The 22,886-nt window shown below is 34.7% G+C and overlaps 3 protein-coding genes across 3 annotated transcripts; 1 reads left to right on the top strand and 2 right to left on the bottom strand.

Annotated features, from left to right (window-relative positions):
* The first annotated feature begins 3,235 nt into the window (after nt 1–3,235).
* LOC123561381 (uncharacterized) lies at nt 3,236–5,366 on the top strand. The gene is made up of 3 exons (XM_045353716.2): nt 3,236–3,486; nt 3,775–3,857; nt 3,989–5,366. The coding sequence occupies exons 1-3, from the start codon at nt 3,327–3,329 to the stop codon at nt 5,219–5,221; spliced, it is 1,476 nt and encodes a 491-aa protein (XP_045209651.2). The 5' UTR covers nt 3,236–3,326; the 3' UTR covers nt 5,222–5,366.
* LOC123549883 (uncharacterized) lies at nt 5,226–7,181 on the bottom strand. Its single transcript, XM_053543821.1, has 2 exons — nt 6,496–7,181; nt 5,226–6,330 (listed from the first exon to the last, which is right to left on the bottom strand). Exon 2 carries the CDS (start codon nt 6,312–6,314, stop codon nt 5,226–5,228), a length of 1,089 nt encoding a protein of 362 aa, XP_053399796.1. The 5' UTR covers nt 6,315–6,330; nt 6,496–7,181.
* LOC128555737 (THAP domain-containing protein 2-like) lies at nt 6,486–7,096 on the bottom strand. Its single transcript, XM_053539080.1, has 2 exons — nt 6,896–7,096; nt 6,486–6,680 (listed from the first exon to the last, which is right to left on the bottom strand). The coding sequence occupies exons 1-2, from the start codon at nt 7,094–7,096 to the stop codon at nt 6,486–6,488; spliced, it is 396 nt and encodes a 131-aa protein (XP_053395055.1).
* Nucleotides 7,182–22,886: the final 15,705 nt, after the last annotated feature.

Genomic DNA, 22,886 nt, shown 5'->3' with positions numbered 1-22,886 from the left:
TAAAACAACGAATTAAGCCTTGTCTGCTCTTTAAGTCAAACGGTTTTCATCTGATCTTCACCAAACTTGCTGACAATATTTGTGGGCATAAAAACATAAAACTGCAAATTTAGCCCTGTTTGCTCAAAGTCGAACAGTTTTCATCTGGTCTTCACCAAATTGCTGACAATATTTATGGGCATAATATCTCAGCCAAGTTTAATAACCAGCCAAATTGCCCCAGGCACTTTTTGATTATGGCCCTTGAATTACTTGAAAAACAGCTAATTACAACAACAACAACAACAACAACAACAAAAATAAACGAAAAAACCAAGAGGGCCAATATGGCCCTATATCGCTCACCTGAGTTTAGTTGCCCCAGGGCATAGTCAATTTTGACTCCAGGGTCATGATTTGAACAAACTTGATAGTTTACAACTAGACGGCAATACCAAACACCAAATATCTAAGGTCTTGGCCTTATGGTTCTGAACAAGAAGATTTTAAAAGATTTTTCCTATATAAGTCGATGTAAAACAAGGGATCCCTCGGGCGTGGCATATATTTACTCCAGGGTCATGATTTGAACATTCTTGGTAGAAAACCAGTAGAGCATGCCACATACTTAATATCTAAGTATCTCTAGGCCTTATCATTTAAGACAATAACTTTTTAAAAAGTTTTTCCCTATACCAGTCTATTCAACTCCATGGGGATAATTTGAACAATCTTGATAAAAAGACTACTACTTGATGCTACATACCAAATATCAAAGCCCTAGGCCATATGGTTTTGTACAAGGAGATTTTCAAAGTGTTCATTATATAAACCATGTGACCTCAGGGTGAGGCCATATTTGACCATAGGGGGATAATTTGAACAATCTTGGTAGAGGACCACTAGATGATGCTATATACAAAATATCAAAGCCCTAGGCCCTGTGGTTTTGTACAAGAAAATTTTCATAGTTTTCCCCTGTGTAAATCTATATGAACCAGGTAACCCCCGGGGCAGGGGCATATTTGACCCTAGTGCTATAATTTGAACATTTTGGTAGAGGCCCACTAGATGATGCTACATACCAAACATAAAAGCCCTATGCCCTGTGGACAAGAAGATTTTCAAAATTTATCCTAGGTATAAGTCTATATAAACCATTTGACCACCAGGACAGGGCCATATTTGACCCTAAGGGGTAATTTGAACAATATTGTTAGAGAACCTTTATATGATGCTACATACCAAATATCAAAGCCCTGGCACCTGTGGTTTTGGACAAGAAGACTTTTTAAGTTTTTCCTTTCGGTTGCCATGGCAACCAGAGTTCTGTATGGAATTTAATTCTTTGAATAGGCCTAATTGTTAAAGAAGACTATCCAAGGAACATCCCTGTGAAGTTTCGTCAAAATTGGCCTGGTAATTTAGGAGGAGATAATTTTTAAACCAAAATGTGGACGGACGGACGCCGGACTGTGAGCGATTACAATAGCTCCCATGAACACTTTGTGATCAGGTGAGCTAAAGGACAAACCCAAAGCAAAAGACAAAAAAAAAAGACAAACAAGAGGGTCATGGTGACCCTATATCGCCCACCTGTCAAACTTTGCTTTGGAATCATCAAGATGAACATTCTGATATAGTTTCATGAAGATAGGGTCACAAATGTGGCCTCTACAGTGTTAACGAGCTTTTCCTTTGCTTTGAGTGGTGACCTAGTTTTTGACCCCACATGACCCAGTTTCGAGCTTATCCCAGGAATCTTTAAGATAAACATTCTTACCAAGTTTCATGAAGATTGATAAATATGGCCTCTATAATGTTAACAAGCTTTTCCTTTGATTTGATCGGGTGACCTAGTTTTTGGCCTTATTTGACCCAGTTTCAAATTTGGCATAGGAATCATCAAGATAAACATTTTGAGAAAGTTTCGTGAAGATAGGGTCATAAATGTGGCATTTAGAGTGTTAACAAGCTTTTCATTTGATTTCCACAAAGTAGAAAATTTTGCCCCTCTCGGGCAATAACTCTAGAACCCATGATGGAATCTTGCCGATTTTCGAAAGGAACTGAGATCTTATTGTGACTTAAATTGTGTACAAGTGTGGATAAAATCAAATGTAAAATGTCACTTCTATCATATTCACAAGGTAGAAATGAACAAATTTTGGCTCTTTCAAGGGTCAATCAGGGGCCGTAACCCCGGAACCTGTGATTGGATCTGACAGATTCATCATCGATATTTTGCAAATCAAACCATAAATGAAGTATCTATATGGCTGCAAAAGCCAAAGCAGGAAATTGTGTGCGAATGGAATTAAACTTGATTGCAAAATGTGGTCTCTATCGTGCTCACAAGCCAAAATATATGACACTAAACAAAATAATGCTAAAGAGGGAAAATACTAAAAAGGAAAAAAAGCCAAATCTACCCCTAACCGAAATGAAGTTCGGATAGAAATGCATTTATCAGCAGAGAAAAGTTCATTGATGGGAGAGATTGTAAGACTTAAGTTTGTAGAAGATAAGAGTGACGATTGAACAGGGAGATCCTTTACTTACTTACTTACAAACAGATTTACTGAAGAAATTAACATTATAACTAAACGTATGTAAATCGATAGGATATCTGAAGAAATGGAGATCAGTTTGTGATCCAATATAATAGATTTACATATTCACAAAGAGACAAATAAAACAAAGCAAATATAGGAAAGTACAACTTAATTTGAGAGGAAATGAACACAGATATCAATTTGTATAATCATCCGCATTCTCCCAGATAATGGGCTTCGTATGAGTGATTTTTATTTCAGTAAGACGGTAGAGAAAAGGAAGTGATGGTAACAAACAAGGACATATCATAGTTAATTGTAAAACAGTATAATGGGTACTCTTGTTCCACGTAAAATGGTAGATCTTGTTCTGAGTATAATGGGAGCTCTTTTTCTGAGTATAATGGGAGCTCTTACTCCGAGTATAATGGGAAATCTTATTCTTAGTATAATGGGAGATCTTATTCTGAGTAAAATTTGAGATCTTATTCCGGGTATAATGGGAGATCTTATTCTGAGTATAATGGAAGAAACAATGGGTATAAACGTGGTGATGATAATACCACAGGGCAAGTCACAGTGAATGGTATAGTAACTACGTTAATCTTGATAATAGAAAGAAGGTTACTGCCAATAACTACAGAAATAACAGTCGTATCTATCAACATTGTGACAAGATTTTGGAATTCCATAGGCCCTTCTTAATATTATCTCATGAATATTGAATGAGATTCCCAGAACGAGGCTTAGATGGGTCAGTTGTAAACATTACACTGATTACTGATAAGCAGAATGGCAGCTTCATATAGTGATCGTGATACTAGTTTAATTCCTGATATAACATTTTCTTTTGTTGAAGATTATATAAGAACCAACAAGTTTTCTTCAGGTCAGAAGTCAATTAACAAAGGATACAAATATTATAGTGAAAGTTACATACACTGTTTAAAAGGTAAGAACAAATTTCTATTTTCGTTTTGTTGATTCTAGTATACCTGTATAAACCTGAATCATCAATACACATCCTATTTCTAAACAAACTGTAACTAATTGGTCAATTCATACAGCTGTAAAAGTGACCAGTCAATAGTTCTGATTATATGCACTGATCCCATACACTGATAATTAGTGCCAGAAAATTGCACTTTTATTGCTAATTGGATAACACTGTAACCATGAAAAAAAATGTTAAGATTAGTCAGAACCATTCTGTACCATATTATTTCTAATATTACTTCAGTGGCACCAACACAGACTGGCTGCAAGATTACAGGGAGATGCCACAAATCACAACGAAAGTCAGAGGAACCCTACAGAATTCAAGTAATAAATTTAATAAATAGAATTATTAAAAATATATCGCTGAAATATTTGTCAAAAATAAACTCTATTGTATAGTAAGACTCACGCATAGAAAATATAAATATACATGTAAAAGTCTTTCTTTATTTTAGGTAGAGTTTTTGGTTGGGAGCTGTGGCCCTACAGTTCATGGCGCTAAATGTGACTGTGCAATAGGTGTGAATGCATGCTGCGGGCATATCACAGGACTGCTGTACCAGATTGCCAACATAAAAATGCTCGGCATTAAAGCTTTACCAGAGGATATCGCAAAGACGTCTATGCCACAAACATTTCACATTCCTCGAGGACAGAAAATTGCAGGTAAAGCAGTGCAAGATATTGAAGTGAGAGGGTATTCAAAGATCAAAGAACCAGGTTCAAGCAACGAAGAGGTAAAAACTATCAGGTCTACTCTGTATAATGCTATTCGCGGGGAACCTACAAACTGGGCTGAGAAAAGTGCAACTCTAGCAGCAGCAGATCCTCATTTGCTGGTTTTACCTGCCCTCAACCAGGCACCCAAAACTGTCTTGTCATCCAAATTTGGACAAGTGCTTCATGGGTCAGTGCTTAGCTACCAGCAAAAATGCGATAATGACTTCATTATAAATGTAGTAGATGGTGTGTGTTTCCCTAAATTTCCTGTTGGTAATTTTATGCAAAATAATGATGTTGCCAATCTAAGTCAAGAACAAGATATTAAATTAAAAGGACTACAGTTGAGCTATGGAGACATAAATAAATTCGAGGAAAAGACACGGTTACAAAGCCAAAGTCCTCTTTGGTTTAGAATTCGAGAACACCGAATAACAGCTTCCAATATTGGTCGAGTATATAAGAGGCGAAAAGATGATGAAAAGCTAGCAAAGCAATTAAAATCAACAAGGCGAGTAGTAACAGCAGCAATGAAACGTGGTATAGCTTGTGAACCACAGGCAGCCAAAAGGTATGCTGAAGTGTGTGAAAACCGTGTAAACCTTTACCCTTGCGGTGTTGTAGTGAGTTTTTGGGCACCCTGGTTAGCTGCAAGTCCAGACAGGAAGGTCTATGACCCGACAAGAAATCCACCATTTGGGCTGTTGGAAATCAAATGCCCTCAAGTTACAAGTGTTTTAGAGGCCGCATGTTTAAAAAAAGATGTAACAGGACAATTAGCTTTAAACAGAAATCATGATTACTACTATCAAGTGTTGGCACAGTTAGCTTGTACGGGTCTAGAATGGTGTGACTTTTTTGTTTGGACAGAAAATGATCATCATATGGAAGCAGTTTACTTTAACCAGGATGTCTGGAATACAGTGAAAAACAAAGTAGACAAATTCTATTTCAACCATTTTATTTGACAAGTCAGTTCGATTTCCAGGCATTAACAATTGGGCCTTTAAAATTAGAAAGGAGACAAGCTACAGTCCAAAGCTGGTTTGCCGATCCCAGTAGTGACAATGGAACAGGAACATCAAACAGATGATACTCTTTAATTCTCCTATTCATTCGTTCGATATGAATTCTTAATTTTGCAATTTGTTCCGTTTCCTTTATTTCATGTTGTGTAAATTGCCTCTTCGAACTTAAAAATGGTGGAATATTTAAAGTTGCTTGTTTTTCATTCAAAAGATTTTTAATTGTAAATCCTTTGTCGGCCATCACATCATCTCCTGGCTCGATGAGATCCAGTAAACCAGACAGTCTAGTGATTTCTACATCCGATATGCATCCTGTAAACAATGATGACACAAATGTTACTGCTCCATGAGGCGCAATCCCAAGAAGGCATTTAAGAGTGCAAGCACTTTTATATGTTGAATACATCTGGGAATTTAGTACAAGAGAAGATGGCTGTTGTGTTTTAATTTCCGTGCAGTCTATTATAATCCTAGTTTTGGGGTATACATCCTTAAAACACTGTGGCATATTTGCATTTATAACTTCCCTTGAAAGATATATTGGTATTCGTCCCAGAGACAAATATAGGTAGTTTGCCCATGCAACAACTTTTTGACTCACTGTTTGAATTGTAGAATTAAAACGTACACTCAAATCTTGTTCTAAGAGACCAACCCTCAACCTACACAAAAACATTAAAAATTCGTCAATTAACAACATGCTTCTTTTCCTTCCTGCAAGACTAATGGTTTCTCCTGCTTCATAGTATCTACTCAACATATTCCTTGCTGATGGTTCAATACACTGAAAAAATGTTACGAACATCATGTATGAAGAAAATCCTGTATAAAACTGAATCATAGTGTCATCATTTGAAAATCGATTAACATTGAAGCGTTCAAGTTTCAGTTGACTTTCTAAAGCAGCACATTCATAATTTTTCTGGTTCAACTGATCCTTTAATTTTGATATTTCTTCTTCTTGTTCTACATAGAGTGGAACTGCAGTCAATGTTTCTTCTCTACTCGTAGATGGTTCTGTCGAACTTGTCATTGTTTCACATTTTTGTCTGAAAATAAAATAATTGATACATGTAAGATTTTTTAACAGAATTTGAAAAAAAAACTCCTCATTTCATATCTGAAAGCTTAAATCACTGAAGTACAATACAAAACAGAATGGATGACAAGAAAATTGTGAAGCAATAATTTAATTATTTTTCAATTATAGGTACCTTTTAGATTTAGGTCCTGGAGGTGTTACTAGTGTTCTTTTTAAAATTCTTCTTGGTTCTGTGTCATCTGTCCATTCGAAAATGCTAGGTACTGCATCCTTCTTAAGCCTCTTTTTAAGGGGTGTCCAGCCTGTATAGTCCTCCTTTTTAAAGTGTTTTGAACAAACAACTGTTGACTTTGAGATCTGTTAAAAAAAGAAATCCATGGTATCAAGAATAAATACGGTAAAATCATTATGTTGGAAATGTAAATTTCAAAAAATACAATTTACTCTTTTTAGGCTTATAACCTTTTAAAATTAAATCTTATTCTTTTTTTTTTTCATTTAAATTTTATTTGACTGCAAAATTTCATTTAATGAAATAAAAGATGTATAATAATAAACAATATGGTACATACCTGGAAATTAGGACCCACATCTCGTCTGATTTTAACCACCCAATTCTTTTTAATTCCTTCATCTTTTGGAAATTTATGAAAGCTTAGATTGAAATCATATCTGCCATTTGAACTACACTTTGGAACACAACAATGGTAATTGTTGCTTTTGTTAATTTTCTCTATCTGATTGATAACAGTATTCTCACTGGAAGTAGCCATATTGATCTGAGATAATGTTTACATCTGACCCATCTAAGCCTCGTTCTGGCATTGGAATGTAAACTATGCATATAATTTGAGAAGGGGCTATTCCATTAGATGAGTGACAATTTTAAATATTGACAAAATGTTTACACTTTTGGGTCTTGATATTTATTTATTTATTTATTGACGTACTTAGGAGTCAGGTGTTACCTTTTGATAATGTCACCATTTTAGAAATTATAGGAATGTTCTTAAGGTATTAGATCCCTAATAGTAATGTTTACAAAATGGCATTTGCTTGGTATATTCTTAAAGGTGACTGTGTTTCGCACTGTTTTACAATTTTTAAGCACTTTTTACCTTGCCGTTTTTTTTTATAAATTTTGTATAACTTATGGTATCTCCTCAAGCTCAAGTAGAGGTAAATTTCAAAGTGATGGCCACTATCTAAAACATTTGCAGAGAACTCATTTTACCATTAATCTTAATAAAAGAAACATCAAACTATTGGTAAACAATTATAAAACACAAAATAAAAATGTCAATATCATTTTTAGTGTGCCTCAACTAAACGGATTTAATGAGACAGAATTCTTACTTTAACATTGAAAAAATAAGGTCGAATCCTGTGTTTCTGTTTTGATGTTTGCTTACTTCATTCAATAATAACCTTGGGGCAGACGTAAAACCTACCTAAAGTTCTTCCACGATATAAAATCTAAAGAGTGAAAGCAAAATAGACTTTTACCACATGTAACTCAACATTTCTACCCCTTCCGTTAAAAGATTTTTCCTATATAAGTAGAAAATTCACTTTGAACAGCAAGAAATCGCTTATCAGATTTTTTTCTCCATTTTTGTACAATAAATCAATTCTAGAATTATGTACAAGGGAATCCTGTGTGTGTTCTTTAAGAACAAACAAAATTAATTAAAGCTTCCTATATGACCTGACGGGCGTGGCTCTAAATCGTTTAATTTACGCTAGGTGTTCTTAAAAATACGCCAAACAAAGTACGTCAGTCTCATTTTAGGTGCAGAGCATGGTACAGTGTGGCAACAGCACCATAGGTCCATCTAGTTTTAAGTCACCAACATGATACAACTTATCACAAATACAGCATGCTTGTAAGAACTCACATTATGCTTTCGAAGAACACGCAGCATGTTTGCGAGATGAAACGGAAGTAATAACAAAATAATGTTATAAGCAGAGTCAACATTACAGGAATTGTTGCTTCCGCAAATTTTACATTGAAAGACTTGTAGACTGTCTACAATTAACGAAAGATATCAAATATAAGTATTAAATGTTTTCTCAAGAATTAAAACAAAAATGTCGTTTATTCATATGCTGTAACCGATGCAGATTATACCAAATCTGTAGGTCAATGTAGGCTGATAGATAAAAATATAAATAGATAAACACTCATATATTGTGTTTAGTTGAAGTTATTTCCTGTAGGAATTTGTAACTTTTTTTTTCTTTTAGTAAATTATACTTTTTTACATATGGCAAGCATGGCCATGTGTCCTTTTACTGTCAATTTGAAATATACGCTAAAATTTCGACAAATTTTCTGTAATATTTTTATTTTTTAGACTATAGTAAAGAAACTAACATGTATATTTGTGTAATAGAAATTTCCAGCAAGCTAGAAAAAAGTTTCTTTTAATAAAGAAATTTATGATAGGGGAACGAAAACTTTTTAGAATTTTTAGATTTGTGGAAAAAATGAACATTTGTCAAATTTACGGAAAAATGGCTGGAAATAATTTCGCCATTTTTTTTGTATATTCAAGGAATGATCATTCTAGATAAAATATCAAAATATTAACCCTTACAATGCTGGACACTGATTCTGCCTTTGCGACCAGTGTAGATAATGATCACCCTGCACATCCATGCAGTTTGATGATGATATGCACTGTTTGCCATTCAGTCAATATTTTTTTGGTAAACACCCCTTTTAACAGTTAATTTGGTGCTGTAAACCAAAATTGTAAAGATGGACAGGTGCAAATTAACAAGAAATTTAAGGCCAGGGTTAACGTGGTATAAAAACGTTACATCGAATTTAGCATATTAAATTATGTTATTTTTGATAAAGCTATCCATATCCAACAACAAAAAGTGACGTCAAATTATATAGGATAACGAACACACACCAACATCCAAATAAAACACATATTCACACTTCTGTATGAAAATATTGTCTTATGAAAGTCGCCGGTTATCCTTTAAAAAGTGTTTTATCTTTTTCAACATTTTGACGGGTTTCGAATGAGGAACATTTTAAAGATCCAGAGAAAATGTATACGCAGTTTGAGTCAATGCTATTGTTTGTGAAGCAGAAACTTATCTACTAAGTAATCAAGTGTTAACTTTTGATGATTTCAGCATTTTGTAAATTATAGGAATGTTCTCAATATAAAAATATTAATTTTGAGAATGTGTTTTGCTATGATCTGACGGAAGTGGCTCTAAATCTGTTAAATTACACCAGGTGAAACAAGTTTTAGGTAGAGAAGAGCATGGTACAGTGTTAAATACGTCAAACAAAGTACGTCAATCTCGATATAGGTGTAGAACATGGTAAAATGTGGCAGCAACACAGTAGGTCCATCACGTTTGAAGCCAAGAACGTAAACAATTTATCCGAAACGCTGCATGTTTGCGAAGAACTCAAAGCACGTTTGCATGTTTGCGAAAACTAGATGAAACGGGAGTAACAATATAAGGTAGTTTTATTAGCAGAGTTAATATTCATATTCATACATGAATTGTTGCATCCCTATTTTTTGTGAACTATCGACAATTAACGAAAGATACCAAGAACTAGTATTCAATTTTCTAAAGAACTTGAACAAGAAAGTTGATTATTCATGCAGATTATACCAAATCTGTAGGTATATGTAGGCACGAAACCGGGCATATGGTATATTTGAACAGTTTTACTCAGCGGCATTTGATCGAAGGAAGATACTTTTTATAAGAGCCGGGATTTTACTATGTATGAGTTTTCGCAACGTATGTATTAAAAATATACCATGAGTCCAAGTTAGATCGTTTAAAGAAATACGAACATAGAAAAAAAAACATACAAATATTCGATACCAATTGTTTTGTAACATCATAAGTTCATAACCAGTCGTGTGAATGTTCACTTAGCAAAATAATAAGAATAACACAAACATATCATTCAAATAAGAACCCATTTAAACATGGTTTGTAACTATATATAGTAATATATATATATATATAATGCATAAAAATCTATCCATCGTTAGAAATTCTATATAGAATAGTGTATCAGTGCTGAACAACGAAATATTCATGCATAACATATACATAAATTGTAAAATACAAACAAAGGTCTGGCTTATAATATTTTATTATTTGAATACCTTGTATATGATCACGGTGTGAAGGCCTAACTTAATAACGTGACTCGTGCAAAGTTAAGACCCATTCAGTGATCGTTTTACGTACCGCAGTAACTGAACATTTGAATGGAAGGGTATGATAACTTATGAGACCACCAACATCTGTCACTTTGTGTCAAAAATTGAAATTGGCAAAGGTTTGTAGTTTGTTTTAACATTACTTTGGTATTACCTTTGTTAATTTTTGGAATGGATATGTACCTTTTTGCCGTCTGTGCCCATTTAATTCATGCTTTGTTTCAGCTTCCAAGTCATCTGGTTCATCTATTACATCACGGAAACTCAGGACAACTGGTACTTTTAATATCAAAAACAGCAAGTTTTTAAGTTCTAACCTAGTCATTTTGTCAGTATTGGGCACGATTGTATGCATGAAGCGTTAATGATATTCACAGTATTTACACATTTTAATAACAGTTCTTAATTAAAAACTTAAATGATTATTGAGGTTGTCTATATAAGAAAAGGAAATCAAACAGTTAAACAGATAGCATTCTTACATTCTTTCGGTCTTATAAAAGTTTGAGAGAAAAGAAACCGGGAATATTTGTAAACCCCAGAGTATCTGTCAAAGGCAAGACAAGAAGGTATGCACATTTGTATACATGTATAGTTGATTATGTTTGATGACATATATTACCGGGAATGTGATTCTGGGGGATTTATTGTAGATTAATAAAATCATTTAGTCAGACGTGTGCAAAGTTAAGACAGTGTCATTGTATCCCATTCAGTGGTCGTTTGACGTACTGCAGTAACTCTAACGGAATAATGAACATTTGAAAGTAAGAAAATAAACTTACAGATATGACATGTGTATACAAGTTGACAGATGTCTATGGTGGTTATTAAACTGAAATTGACAAAGGTGTGCAGTGATTTCAATATATCTGGGGTATAACATTTTGTAAATAGAGATGTATCTTTCTGATACATGCTATGTTTCAGAACGTTTTATAAATTTTTATAAATTTTCTTCATTGATCTATACAAAACTTCATGTGGCCCAAATAAAGATAGGGAATCTATGATGGTGGTGACTACAAAAATAGTAAAACAAACTGATCCATGTCCTGATAGTACCATATTAATAAAAAAGAGTAACTCTGCCATCAAAACAAGATCAACGGAGTTGATTTTATGTACATCTGTTTCGTTTATAAAGTCAAGAAAACTTGTGTCAACTGATATTTTAATATAAAGAACAGCAAGATTTTAAGTTATAAACATTCATTTTGTCAGTATTGGTCGCATTTTCATACATGGAGCGTTAATGATCTTTACAAATTTAAGTAACATTTTGTAATTAAAAACTCAAATGATAATTGAGATTGCCTGTAAAAGCAAAGGCAGTCAAACAGTTAAATAGACCGTATTCTTGTATTCTTTAAGGCAAAGAAAAGCGAGAGAGAAAAGAAACCTGGAATATTAGTAAACCTCAAAGAGTCTGCAAAAGACAAGTCAAGAAGGTAAGTATTCATGTAGAATTTTTTTTTTCAGATACATTATTGGAAATTCGCTTCTTTGTAGGATTTTCTGAAAATTAACAAAATCATTTATCTAATTAACCACTGAGGACTGTATAATATGTTACAAAAATTTTGACATTACACCTGTAAATATGTAATATCAATTGAATCTTACTACTAAATAAGTTAAAGAATTAATGTTTATAGGAACATACTAAATGTCAACATATCATGTCATGTTAAATTTTTTTCTCACTGTTTTACATTTAGTTTCTATAGATAAAACTGCATTCTTAAATCACAATACACAAAAAAAAAATCAAGAACAATTTGAACAGTATGTTTCAAATAGCAAAAACAACATAGTACATATAAATTACACCCAGATTCAAATATTTCTAATCACCAACCTGTTGCTCCTTATCATGATCTTCACTTTGAAAACTTGGATTCAGCTCTGTAGGGTCAGCTTATTATTTTTAAATGTTTCCGTGCTGGGCTGTGGTCTTGAGAGAAACGTATGGTTCTATCAGTCGGATTTATATGGACATCATCCGACATCAGTTTCCTTTCATTTTCAGCGTAACCCTTACAGAAGAAAAAGGCCTGCTGCGTACTCTTGCTGTGTACATACTGCGTATATGATGCGTACATGATGTGTACTGATAGTATTCAGGATATACACCACACATACACCGATAGTACGTTTGTAGTACACTTTTGACATGCAAATGAGCTCTGCCGCGTACTACTTGCTGCGTACATGCTGTGGACTACATAGTACACAGGATGTACGCTGGAGGAAATTAGTATGCGGGAAATAGTACGCAGCATGTACGCGGCACATACACTTTTCACATGCAAATGAGCCTGCGGTGTACTACCCCTGTGGCGTACATGCTGTGTACTCCTGCTGCGTACATGCTGTGTACTCCTGCGGCGTACATGCTGTGTACTCCTGGCCCGAGTCCTGCAGCGTACATGCTGTGTACTCTTGTGGCGAAACTGCTGTGATAATGTAAATTCCTTACCCCACCAACTTTCGTATGCAAATGCTGGTCATTTGGACAGAAAAAAAACAGAAAAAAGATAAGTGACATGCATCAATAAGTATTTACCCTTACCAAAATAATGTAGATTGATGTTATTAAATAAATTAGTATGCTTTTCTTCATCCACTTTTCAATGAAATAAATCAATTTTTGTAGCATGTAATTTGGTAAACATTTGAAGAAAATGGCGTAACTGCATCAAGGGGAAACAACTTTAATGCAACTAAATATAAGTGTTATGATTTATTATAGACGATGTGTGCGTACTATGTATTTATTTTGATTAAAATCCATCTGAGAACAATCTAGGACTGAAATTATATAAGCATTTATACACTTTTACGTCTGTAAAAAGTAGCGCACCAAAAAATTTTGGATTGATTTGTTCCAATGGGGCGAGCGCAATTAGCCAAAAACGTTATGAAAATATATGAGCGGCAAATTTGATGAACAACTTTTTAATTTGGTGAGGCCTTAATGAGTTAATATAATGAGCATTAAAGCCTTTATAAAACATGATAGAATGGTGTTTTGCTTAAGAGTATTCAAATAACAGTGAGAGCTATTAATTCTTCTCATTCGGGCGCTGTTGAGGCATTATCTTGGTAATTATTTCATGTATTACAAAATGTAATGCAACGAAGTTCAAATAAGGCTTTTACTTCACAACAGCGGGTGTTAAGTGCTGTATGGCGGCCGTAAAAAGTCGCCCCGACTTCATCTCAGTGTTGTTATATTTTCTGGTCCTTCGGGATCATTGATTTCAACTCATTTAGATTTGAAGATTGAATACTGCTTAAGCCGGTGCTAGGGGGCGTGGGTAGTGTTGCATTTTCCATTACTGTTCATGAACAGACTCAATCAAACCGAGTCTGCAATTTTCACTGTTTGCATTGTTTTCGGTGCTTCCGAGGGATCTACTTTCCAGATTTTATTTTCAATTATCCAAGTTAGAAAGCTCCAGGATTAATTCAAAATGAAAAGAATATATTTTTACACTGCATGCAAGGTGCAGCTCAGAAATCACTAAGATGTAAGCTTCACAAATGAACATTGCAAATAGTTTGGCAAATTTTCATTGTTCAGAATACCGGTAATCTGAACTATTCTATGCTATTAAGATAAAAGTTACTCGGAAATCAAGTTCTTGCTTCCAAAAAAAAAAAAAAATGTACAAATCCTTCCTGCATGAAGTGTACTTCAGACTTTTACCTTAAAAAATTCAAAGTATAAACACCAAAAGAAAATGAACAAGTCCCTCACGCGTATATGAAGTTTACTTCAGACTTTAACTTATAAAAAAAAAAACTAAGTATAAATGCCAAAAGAAATTGTACAAGTCTTTCCCGCGTATATGAAGTGTACTGCACAAATTTCAAAGTATCTGCGGTGTACATGCAGTGACTATTTTCTTGTACAAGTCCCTCCTGCATACATGCAGTGTACTCCTTAAATTTTCAGAGTCTGTGCTGCGTACTTGAAGTGTACTAGTGACCTCCTGTGTACATGCTGTGTACTCGTCGAAATAGTACGTGGCATGTACGCGGCATGCGGTGTATGTAAAATGTACTCCTCTGGCGTACTACTGTGTTCGCGGCATATACACAGCAAATACGCAGCATGTACGCCACAGAGGCTTGCTTCTGTAAGGGAACTGTTCAGTATGGGCGGCGGTGACCGCCAAAATTAGTAAATATACAATCCATTCATAAACAAGTCAGTCAGTGCATAGCATTTCAACGCCGTCTAGTCTAAAACTCCATCCCATCCAATATATTTGCATTCAACGCATTGTATATTGAAACCATTTAATACAAAACTTCATTCCATCCATCTAAACATGGAACGATGCATTGAAAAACTTGTTGCGATGCACCGTAATATGAAATCATCCAACAAAACATGACACCATGCAGCTCAATGTGAAGCCATTTAACACAACATGAGTACGTGCAGTGTAAGATGAAATGATTTATTACAACTTGACGCTGTCTAATGCATATTGAAACCGCTTTGTGTAATTAAGAACGGTGTATTAAAACTTGATGCCATGCAGTGCAATGTGAAGACGTTTAACGCAACATGAGTTCATGCAGTGTAAAATGAAACTATTCATTAAAGCTTGGCACCGTACTGAAACCGCGTTGTTTGATTTGGAGCGGCGTATCAAAATTTGATGCCATGCAACCAAATGTGAAGCCGTTTAACGAAAGACAAGTACATTGCATTGTAAAGGGTTAATAAGACTATCAGTTCATAAGTTTGACCTGTTATAAATATAGATTCTGGATCAGTTTTACATAAGAATATCTTAAAATTTGCCCTAAAACCGACCTTGTGGTAAAATTCTAACATTTAATTTTAAACAGTACCTGCGACTTATCTGAATATTGAAAGGGACCTTATTTTCGTGAAACATCTTTCTTCTAAATAACACTGAATTTGTCTCTTTCAAAATGCTACTAACAACAGTTGCTCCATCAAGTGTTTGCGTATACCGACCTGACTTTCGCTCATCGTTCATAGATTCGTCACTATTTTTCCTCTTATTGTCCTTTTTATTTCCTCCCATTTAGCAGATACTTGTGGAAATAAAGGTAATACTTGTATGAAATCCAGGAAACTGACTGTCCAACTTAAATGAAATACTGTTTAGAAACGGCATAAGATCTTCCGCCCCCACTGATCCAGAATCTATATTTATAACAGGTCAAACTTATGAACTGATAGTCTTATTAACCCTTTACAATGCAATGTACTTGTCTTTCGTTAAACGGCTTCACATTTGGCTGCATGGCATCAACTTTTGATACGCCGCTCCAAATCACACAACACGGTTTCAGTATGCATTAGACGGTGCCAAGCTTTAATGAATCATTTCATTTTACACCGCACGAACTCATGTTGCGTTAAACATCTTCACATTGCACTGCATGGCATCAGGTTTAAATACACCACTCTTAATTACACAAAGCGGTTTCAATATGCATTAGACGGCGTCAAGTTGTAATAAATCATTTCATTTTACACTGCACGTACTCATGTTGTGTTAAATGGCTTCACATTGAGCTGCATGGTATCATGTTTTGTTGGATGATTTCATATTATGGTGAATCACAACCAGTTTTTCAATGCATCGTTCCATGTTTAGATGGATGGAATGAAGTTTTGCATTAAATGGTTTCAAAATACAATGCGTTGAATGCAAATTTATCGGACGGGATGGAGTTTTAGACTAGAAGGCGTTGAAATGCTATGCACTGACTGACTTGTTTATGAATGGATTGTATTGTTACTAATTTTGGCGGAAACCGCCGCCCATAGTTCAGCGAGGAATAAGGATCGCACTGAAAGAGATTACTTATTTACACAGACACTCTATTGGATCTGCGCCACTGACGTAAAAGTCAAGTAAGATATTTCAAATTTATATTCTGTACGCGAAAATTAATGGAAAATAACGAATTCATAAGAAAACAATATAGATCTATATAGCTATGGGCTTATCATGACAAAAACATGATTCAAAAGAAATACACGTTGAAATAATATAGTGTCTATGTGAAAGAACAGTTAAAAATACAATAAAACAACGTATTCAGTCATATTTAAATTTTGCTATGTATGTCAGGATTGCTAAATACAAAGTTTTTTTCTTAATTCAGATTCATTTTAATTCATGTACATTTATAAATTTCAGATGCGAATTTAAGACACACTGGAATGGAAGAAAGAGGATTAACAGCGCTTACAGGGATACCAATGACACGAGAAATGAAACCGCAGGTTCTGATTTCAATTCAGAGGAAGCTTTCAGTACTATTTCCTTTGGTCTGGGTATTTCGATCATCGCCATAAATATTGCTTCACTAGCATGTCTTATAAGATATAGAAAGTGTATCACTGCGACTGGATTTTGGCAGCAACTTTTCTTTCTCTGTCTTTCTGATATACTGTCAGGGATTGCTATTTCTATTTTCACTTTAGGTTCATACCTTTCTTTTATACATCCCTCTGTATATTACTCACTATGTGTAACTGGCATTTTCCTTTTTCCTATTTCAATAACATTGTCAGTCCGTAATTGCTGTTTAATAAGTGTACAAAGGTATAATTCTATCAAGACAATCGATCAGCAAAACGACACCACGTAGGATAGACGCACATCAGTTTCAATGATTTTAGGTAATATAATTCTAAGTACTATTACGTTTGTAACTTCTGTGATCGTTGTTATAATTCGCTTTGGTTTTCATCCTGAAGAATTTTGCAACATGATTAACATAAAGGCACTTAATGATTACAAGTTTCATTATATCATAGTTACTGCACTATTATTAGTTACATTTTTGCTATGCACGAATGTCGTGACCGTCTTAAGTATTATAAAAATGGCAAATACAACTAACGCACAGTTGTCAAACGTTTCTAACTCTAATTCACAATTGTTAAGAGCACTAACAGAAAGAAATCGGTATGCAACGAAAACTTTTATTTTGATAGTTATTGTCTTAAATGTTACAACTATTCCAAGTTTACTGTTTCTCTTGGTTTCAGCTTTGAGTAATGTTAATGTATCAGCTGAAATAATGGAAATCTTAATTAGGTTAATGAGTATGAACTCCTTCTTCAATCCGTTTATTTACACTTTGCGCATGCACGGTTTTCGTAATGCTATCTGGAATGATATGAAAGCATTTTGGGGGCGCTTCAAATGTTCTGGCGGCACAGTATGAAACGTTAACACTTGTCCTGCTAAATTTCTATAATGATTTTTTTCCCATAATTCCATTAGTTGTTAAATGCATATGGACTCCTTAACCAAAAAGATACTGACTGAATGGCAAACAGTGTAAATCATGTTCAAACTGCACAGATGTGAAGGCGGATCATGATCAACAATGGTGGCAAAGGCAGATTCAGTCATGTCAAGCATGATAAGGGTTAACAGGCATATGTGTTTAATAATATATGGATTATGTGGCAATTTGCAAACTTTCAGTAGGGGTGATAAGGGTATTAAATTTGCCGTGAGTTTTTTTCTCCATATTTTACACATTCTCTGAACAATTAAACCTAAACATACCATCATCATGCAGTCAAGTTCAAATAAAAAATTAAAAAGAAAACATTTGAAGTGATTTAATGCAACCTCATAATGTATATGTACGTCAGTATGGATCTGTATGTAACTTTTCGATTACTAATTAAAATGTAATTTCTATATTTATACATTAATTTCTATGTCTATGTTTGAAGGGACTTACGCAACTAGGTCAAAGCAGACGACACTATTTTCTGTAACAAGTAAACAGAAATTCAAACAAGAAGTTTTACAACCCATAATTCATTAAATCGGTTCAACTTATAAAAGCTTAAAAAATCACCACTTTATCTGAAAAATACAAGTGATTTGGCATGTCATAAATTTTCTGAGCTTTCTTCTCTATTTTCGTATGTATTATTTCCTTGATGTTACCTCATGTTTTACATTTAAATTAATTATTTTGTTGTTAAGTCTGTGGTCATCGCCAACATAACATATGTATACATATTGTTAGTGACATGTATTTGTAAACATGTTGTTTGAAATAAACATAATAAATCAAAATGTGTACAATTTATATTCTTGCTGTTCGTCAGCAAAAAATGTTGAAGAGCTACTCATACAATATTACTAATGTCAGACATCCAGTCTGAACATCTTATAATAGAGCCGCACCATGAGAAAACCAACACAGTGCATTTGCGACCAACATGTATCCAGACCAGACTACGCACAATGCTGTTCGCTTTCAAAGCCTATTGCAATTAGAGAAGCCGTTAGCGAACAGCATGGATGCTGATCAGACTGCGCGGATGCGCAGGCTGGTCTGGACCCACCCGTCGCAAATGCACAATGTTGATTTACCAGGTTAGCTTTGTGTAAAGGCTTGTTAGTGCCACCCTCCCCCCCCCCCCCCCCCCCCACTAAATTTTTCTGTATTTTGCATATATTTATAATGCACTTGTTCAATTTTTGAAGCAACCCGTCTACAATATTTTTACGTTGCAACTTCTTTTTGTTGTGGGCCTACTTTGCGATGCATGACTCTATGGCTGTGATTAGGGTGCTCTATGCTTCCGGGACATCTACCCTTGCGTTTTAATGCTCTTGTTCAACAAACATGAGACTGAAATATCCGAGAACTACATATAACATCACTTGGATACCAGCGACCAATTACGCAAAAAGGAAACAACTTTTATTTAGAAACAGACTCTTAGGGTTTAAATGTTGATTGCAGCAGTTGGTTCTGAGTTTACCAGCTCATTTGGGATAGCTCGCACAGAAAAGAAAAGGTAAAAAGCCTCCGTGGAGTTCGAAGGCATCGGTCTTTTTGTTATAAAGAAAACTCCTATCGTAATACCGATCCGCCGAGACGGACATGGACAATACATACTAGAATTGTCGCAGGAGTGACGAATACCCCCACAAGACGGTCTTGTTATAGAAGAATGGCAACCGTAAGAAAGACATAGCCATAAGAAGGTGCTATTTAAATCGAACTTGACCTGTATTTTATGATGTTACACCTGTGTACCACAATTTATCTAAATCTGTCAAGCCTTTCGTGAATTATTATCCGGCAACCATGAGTCTGACAAATTTTAAGTTGGAAAGGGGCCATAACTACATATAAAATTGGTGGTTTGTAGCCAAAGTCGAACTTTACCTGTTTACCTGTCGTATTTTACGATGTATCATTTGTGTACCAAAGACATCTTAATCTGTCAAGAACTGTCACTGGAGTGTTTAATGACTCCAATGGTGGATGAATATTGCACAAAAGCTTTAGTCTGTGTTAAAAATATCAATTAATAAGAGAGGTACAGATGAAGTGTATCAAAACACTATATAAATATATTTCTAAGCAAAAAGGGGGCATAATTCAGGAAATGTTGATGCAAAAATTATGCACCTTGTGTCATATGATGTGGGTGATGATGCGTTTGAAACAAATGCATTTCGTAATAACTGAGATATAGCAAAAATGCATCAAAATTAACCGTAAATTCTAAGTAAAAGGGGGCATAATTCATGAAAAATTGGTGTCAGAGTTATGCACCTTGCGTCACATAGTGTGGGTGATAAGGTGGAACATCTATTTTTAGTTTGAATCAAATCCATTCAGTAATAACTGAGATATAGTGAAAATGCACCAAAATTAACCTTAAATTCTAAGTAAAAGGGGGCATAATTCATGAAAAATTGGTGTCAGAGTTAAGCACCCTGTATCACATGATGGATGATAAGGTGGAACATCTATTTTTAGTTTGAATCAAATCCATTTAGATAGAGTGAACTTGTATCGAAACTTTAACCTGAAATTCTCAGTAACAAGAGGGCCAAGATGGCTCTAGGTTGCTCACCTGAGAAACACACCATAACAGTGTAAACATGTTTGGCCTAGTAATTTCAAGGAAACAAATATTTAGACCAATTTTAATTTAGACTGGACCAAAAATGTGGTCTCTTGAGTTTAAACAAATATTCTTTTTGATATGACCTAGTGACCTAGTTTTTGATCCAAGATGACCATTATTCAAACTTGACCTAGACTTTATCAAGGCAATCATTCCGACCAAATTTCATGAGGATTAATTAAAAAATACAGCCTTTATCGCACACAAGTTCTTTCCTTGATTTGACCTAGTGACCTACTTTATAACCCCAGATGACCCATATTCAAACTCGACCTATATTTCATCAAGGCAATCATTCTGACCAAATCCATGAAGATCAATTGATAAATACAGCTTCTATCGCACACACAATGTTTTCCTTTGATTTGACCTAGTGACCAAATTTTGACCCAAGATGACCCATATTCAAACTCGACATAGACTTTATCAAGGCAATCATTCTGACCTTATTTCATGAAGATCAATTAAAGAATACAGCCTCTTTTGCATAAACAAGGTTTTTCTTTGATTTGATCCAGTGATCTAATTTTTGACCCGAGATAACCCATATTTGAACTCAACCTAGATTTCATCAAGGCAATTATTCTGACTAAATTTCATGAAGATCAATTGAAAACTACAGCCTCTATCGCAAACAAAAGGTTTTTCTTAGATTTGACCTAGTGACCTAGTTTTTGACCTCAGGTAATCCATATTCAAACCTGACCTAGATTTCATCAAGGCAATTATTCTGACCAATTTCACGAAGATCAATTGAAAAATACAGCCTCTATCCATATACAATATTTTTCTTTGATTTGACCTAGTGATCTACTTTACAACCCCAGATGACCCATATTCGAACTTGACCTATATTTCATCAAGGCAATCATTCTGACCAAATTTCATGAAGATTAATTGAAAAATACAGCCTCTATTGCATACACAAGGTTTTTCTTTTATTTGGCGTAGTGTCCTAGTTTTTGACCCCAGATAACCCATATTTAACTCAGCCTAGATTTTATCAAGACAATTATTCTGACCAAATTTCATGAAGATCAACTGAAAACTACAGCCTCTATCGCAAACACAAGGTTTTTCTTTGATTTGACCTAGTGATCTAGTTTTTGACCTCAGGTAACCCATATTCAAACCTGACCTAGATTTCATCAAGGCAATTATTCTGACCAAATTTCATGAAGATCAATTGAAAAATATAGCCTCTATCCATACACAATATTTTTCTTTGATTTGAACTTTCGACCTACTTTATAATCCAAGATGACCCATATTCGAACTTGACCTATATTTCATCAAGACAATCATTCTGACCAAATTTCATGAAGATCAGTTGAAAAATACAGCCTCTATTACATACACAAGCTAAATGTTGACAGACAGACGACAGATGACAGACGACGGACGTCGGACATCGACCGATCAAAATAACTCAACTGAGCATTACACAGGTGAGCTGAAAAAGAAGGCATAATTTATGAAATATTGGTGCAAAAGTTATGGCTCTTGTGTCATATGATATGGGTGATGATGTTGAACAACTATTTTAAGTTTGAATCAAATCCATTCAGTAATAAAACCCTTCCAGGCAGATACAAGTCATGAAGCAAAAACCAAATATCTAACCTTTGACCTTGAATTGTGACCTTGACCTTTGACCATCAGGCATAGGTGATGTGTTCAACACGTCATCTGGTCTTGACGAACAATAATTTGAAGTTTAATTAAAATCCTTCCAGGCAAATAGATTTCGGGCACAACGCGACAAAACTGACTCCTATATAGCCCCTCCAAACATGTTTGGTGGAAGTATAATAAACAAGAGGACCATGATGGTCCTGAATCGCTCACCTGTTCCCACATGACCCAGTTTTGAGTATGACGTTGTTTTTTCTATTATTTGACATAGTGACCTAGTTTTTGAGCTCATGTGACCCAGTTTTGAACTTGACCTAGATATTATCAAGATAAAATTTCTGACCAATTTTCATGAAGATCCATTGAAAAATATGGTCTCTAGAGAGGTCACAAGGTTTTTCTATTATTTGACCTATTGACCTAGTTTTCGAAGGTACGTGACCCTGTTTTGAACTTTACCTAGATATCATCAAGGTGAACATTCTCACTAATTTTCATGAACATCTCATGTAAAATATGGCCTCTAGAGAGGTCACAAGGTTTTTCTATTTTTATGCCTACTGGCCTAGTTTTTGACCGCACATGACATATTTTCGAAACTGACCTAGATATCATCAAGATGAACATTCAGATCAATTTTCATGAAGAGCCATTGAAAAATATGGCCTCTAGAGAGGTCAAAAGATTTTTCTAATTTTAAACCTACTGACCTAGTTTTTGATCACAGTTGACCCA

This window comes from Mercenaria mercenaria, chromosome 1 (assembly GCF_021730395.1).
Source record: "Mercenaria mercenaria strain notata chromosome 1, MADL_Memer_1, whole genome shotgun sequence".
In the NCBI taxonomy this organism is placed as follows: domain Eukaryota; kingdom Metazoa; phylum Mollusca; class Bivalvia; order Venerida; family Veneridae; genus Mercenaria; species Mercenaria mercenaria.
The sequence above is the reverse complement of the archived record's forward strand: the minus strand, read 5'-3'. Positions and strand labels throughout refer to the sequence as shown.